Source organism: Condylura cristata, unplaced genomic scaffold (genome assembly GCF_000260355.1).
Source record: "Condylura cristata isolate star-nosed mole 26May11 unplaced genomic scaffold, ConCri1.0 scaffold00066, whole genome shotgun sequence".
Taxonomy (NCBI): Eukaryota; Metazoa; Chordata; class Mammalia; order Eulipotyphla; family Talpidae; genus Condylura; species Condylura cristata.
This window is the reverse complement of record NW_004567167.1, coordinates 71,172-74,248: the sequence shown is the minus strand read 5'-3', so window position 1 is coordinate 74,248 and position 3,077 is coordinate 71,172. Positions and strand designations below refer to the sequence as shown.

The 3,077-nt window shown below is 64.2% G+C and overlaps 1 protein-coding gene across 1 annotated transcript in view; it reads left to right on the top strand.

Annotated features, from left to right (window-relative positions):
* LOC101618334 (zinc finger protein 583) overlaps nt 1-3,077 on the top strand; it is a 26,063-nt gene that overhangs the window by 20,844 nt on the left and 2,142 nt on the right. The window contains exons 2-3 of the mRNA XM_012734666.1: nt 340-757; nt 2,496-2,618. Of these exons, the coding sequence (XP_012590120.1) occupies nt 340-757; nt 2,496-2,618 (541 nt within the window). The remainder of the gene's footprint in view (nt 1-339; nt 758-2,495; nt 2,619-3,077) is intronic.

The following is a 3,077-nucleotide window of genomic DNA, read 5'->3' as shown; positions in this document are numbered from 1 at the left end:
TGAAGGGGCCCTCCCCCGCGCGGCCGCCCCTCCCCGCAGAGCCCCAGTGTGCAGACGCGGGAAGCCCGAGGCCCAGCGCACAGGGGGCCGCTGCCGTCCCATCGCCTGTTCCTGAAGGAGGAGCGCCCCCGCTGCGTCCCGCCAGAGGAGCCGCCCCAAGGAGCCCGGGACAGGCCCAGCGCCAGACGCAGGACGGCGCCGTGGCCCCAGGGCTGCCTGCAGCAGGTCCAGGAGGGGCGGGAGTGCTCCCCACGGGACAGCCGGAGCTGGACTCCGCCCCCACGGCTGGCGCAGGGGCCCCCGCCGGCCGGCCTGCGGTCCCCGGAGCTCGGGCCCCGGGTCCCTTCGCGTGCGGGGACTGTCCCAAGAGCTTCCGGTACCAGTCCCAGCTGGTGATCCACCGGCGCTCGCACACGGGCGAGCGCCCCTACCGGTGCCCGAGCTGCCCCAAGGGCTTCATGCAGGCCTCGGACCTGCGCGTGCACCTGCGCATCCACGCGGGGCTGCGGCCCTTCGCCTGCGAGGCCTGCGGCGCGCGCTTCGCCCACCAGTCCACCCTGCAGTGCCACCGCCGGACGCACACGCGCGCCCGCCCCTTCGCCTGCGCGGACTGCGGCGCGCGCTTCAGCCACAAGGGCAACCTGAACGTGCACCGGCGCACGCACTCGGGGGCGCGGCCCTACCGCTGCGGGGCCTGCGGCGCCGCCTTCCGCCAGCTGGGGACGTTCAGCCGGCACCAGAGGACGCACCTGAGCAGGTGAAGCCGGCGCCGCCCACCGCCGTGCCCAGGACTGGGTGCCCAAGGTGTCCGTGCCCCAGGAAAGCGGCCCGCCCGCCTCCCAGTTGTCCTCCGCACTGAAAACCTCGGGGATCCCGGCCGGGAGGAGCCCCAGAGCGCCCCAGACTGCCCTGTCTTCCCGCTGCCCCTCAGCAGTGGGTCTCTGGCTCCGCCCCCCCTGCGGCCTCCCATCACCCCTCCCCCTCTGGCCTGGGCCCCAGCTCTTCCATGAAATAAATAAAAATCTTACAATAAAGGACTAATGTTTGTAACAGTTTATTTTACATCATTTTGTGCCCTTTCCCATCTCAGTTGCAATCCCCGTGGGCTTCCCATCACCAAGTCACCCTGTGCCGTCACCACAGTCCCGTGCGCTTCCCTCCCCCCCTTTTTGATCCCCTTCCCCACTCCACCCCCACAAAATATCTCTGGTCTATAGTTGTTCATTATCATTATTTTCTCGCCTGGTCCATTATACTCCTGCTATGAGCGAAACCATCCGTTATTTTCCCTTTTCTTTCTGGCTGATCTCACTAGCAGGATCCCTTCCCGCTCCATCCAAGTTGCTGCAAAAGACATGCGTTTCTCTTTTTTTGGTTGCTGAGTAATATTCCATTGTCCATTGTGTATAAGCACCACATCTTTTTTCTTTTTTAAAGATTTATTTATTTGTGCATACAGAACTGGGGTACAGGCCAGAGGGTCAGGGGCGGCGAGAGGCTTCCCCAGAGACAGAGTGGGGAGCAGAACAGGCAGATCGACGAAGTCCACTGCTGAGGGGAGCAGCGGGCAGGTCAGGAGAGGTCTGCCGTACCCTGGGGTCACCTCCGGGGCAGGCGGGGATCGAACTCATGTGAAAGTGGCTTAAGCTTCTTAGTGCTGTGCTTTAACCCACTGCACCACCATGGAGGGCCAGCACCACATCTTTTTAATCCAGTCATCTACTTTTGGTACTTTTGGGCGTTTGGGCTGCTTTCATGTCTTTCCAATTGTGAATAAAGCAGCAATAAACATGGGGGTGCAGGTATCTTTTTGAATCAGTGTTTTTGTGTCCTTTGGGTAGACTCCTAGAAGTGGGATTGCTGGGTCGTAGGGAAGCTCCATGTTTAGCAGTTTGAGGAACCTCCAGACAGTTTTCCATAGTGGTTGTACTAGTTTGCATTCCCACCAGCAGTGCAGGAGAGTTCCAGTAAAGGAATAATTAAAAAAAAAATAAAAAGGAATCAGAGGCGCAGAGGGGCTGGGTGGTGGCATGAGCCCCAGGGGTGCCAAGCTTCAGGCAAACAGTCAGGACAATGTGGCATTGCTATGGGGGTGGAAGCCAAGGCCAGGACCTCACGCTGCACCCCTGGGGCGCCATTGCACTCCCCCCTTCTCCTGAGGCCCCAGCAGCTTCGGTTCAGTTCCCGCGCTCAACCAGCTGCCTTGGAACAGCATTGAACAGCGACGTTTTGGGGGTTCTGGGGTGAATGTAGGAGGGGCCCCGGGACTCTCCATGTGCCCTGGAGCACCACCCTAGTATTCAGGAGTGCACCCAAAAAAATGCCACTTTGACACAATTGTCCTGGGAAGTGCAGAAATGGGGTTGTGCCCAGCTCCGTTTCTGCCTGAAGGCGGAGCCTCCAGGCCCCAACCAGGCAGCCCTGGCTGACCGCCCCGCCGGAGGACACTGCCTGCGGCCGCACCCCAGCCCCCTCTGCCCGCACCCTGCGTCCAGGTCCCTGGGAGGCGCGCTGGGGCTGCCCCCACCCACCGTGCACCGACCCACCTGCTCCCGCTCCCAAGTTCTTCATGCAGGGGCTCGGGTCTTTCCCCGGCTGCAGACCCCCGAGCGCCGCAGGTGTGCAGCCGCGGGGCTGGTGTCCCGGCCCACAGGCCTCCCTCCAACCGCTGTGCTCCCGCCCACGGGGCGAGCAGGGCAGGCCCTCGGTGCGGGGCGTCTGGGGCGCCCTACACGCCCGCCCCCCAGGGCCCAAGCCGGTGCCCGCGGCGTCCGTCTGGCTCGCGAGGTGTGTGGGTGACCTGGGTCCCCGCGCCAGCACCCCACAGGACAAGCTCGCTCGGCCGCGCCCCAGCCCCACGGCCTGTCTTCGCAGGGCTCCGCGCTGGCTCAGGGCCCCTGCCGGGGACCAGCTCAGCGCCCCAGGCGCCCCGCTGGCCAGGACTGGTCTGGGTGGGGCCATCCTGGCAGCTCTCAGCTCACCCCGCCCGGTGTCCTCGGGAAAGAGACTGGGCAGCGGCGGCACTGCCCGGCTTCCTCCTCGGCCCGAGCCCGCCAAGACCCAGGCAGTGGAGCAAG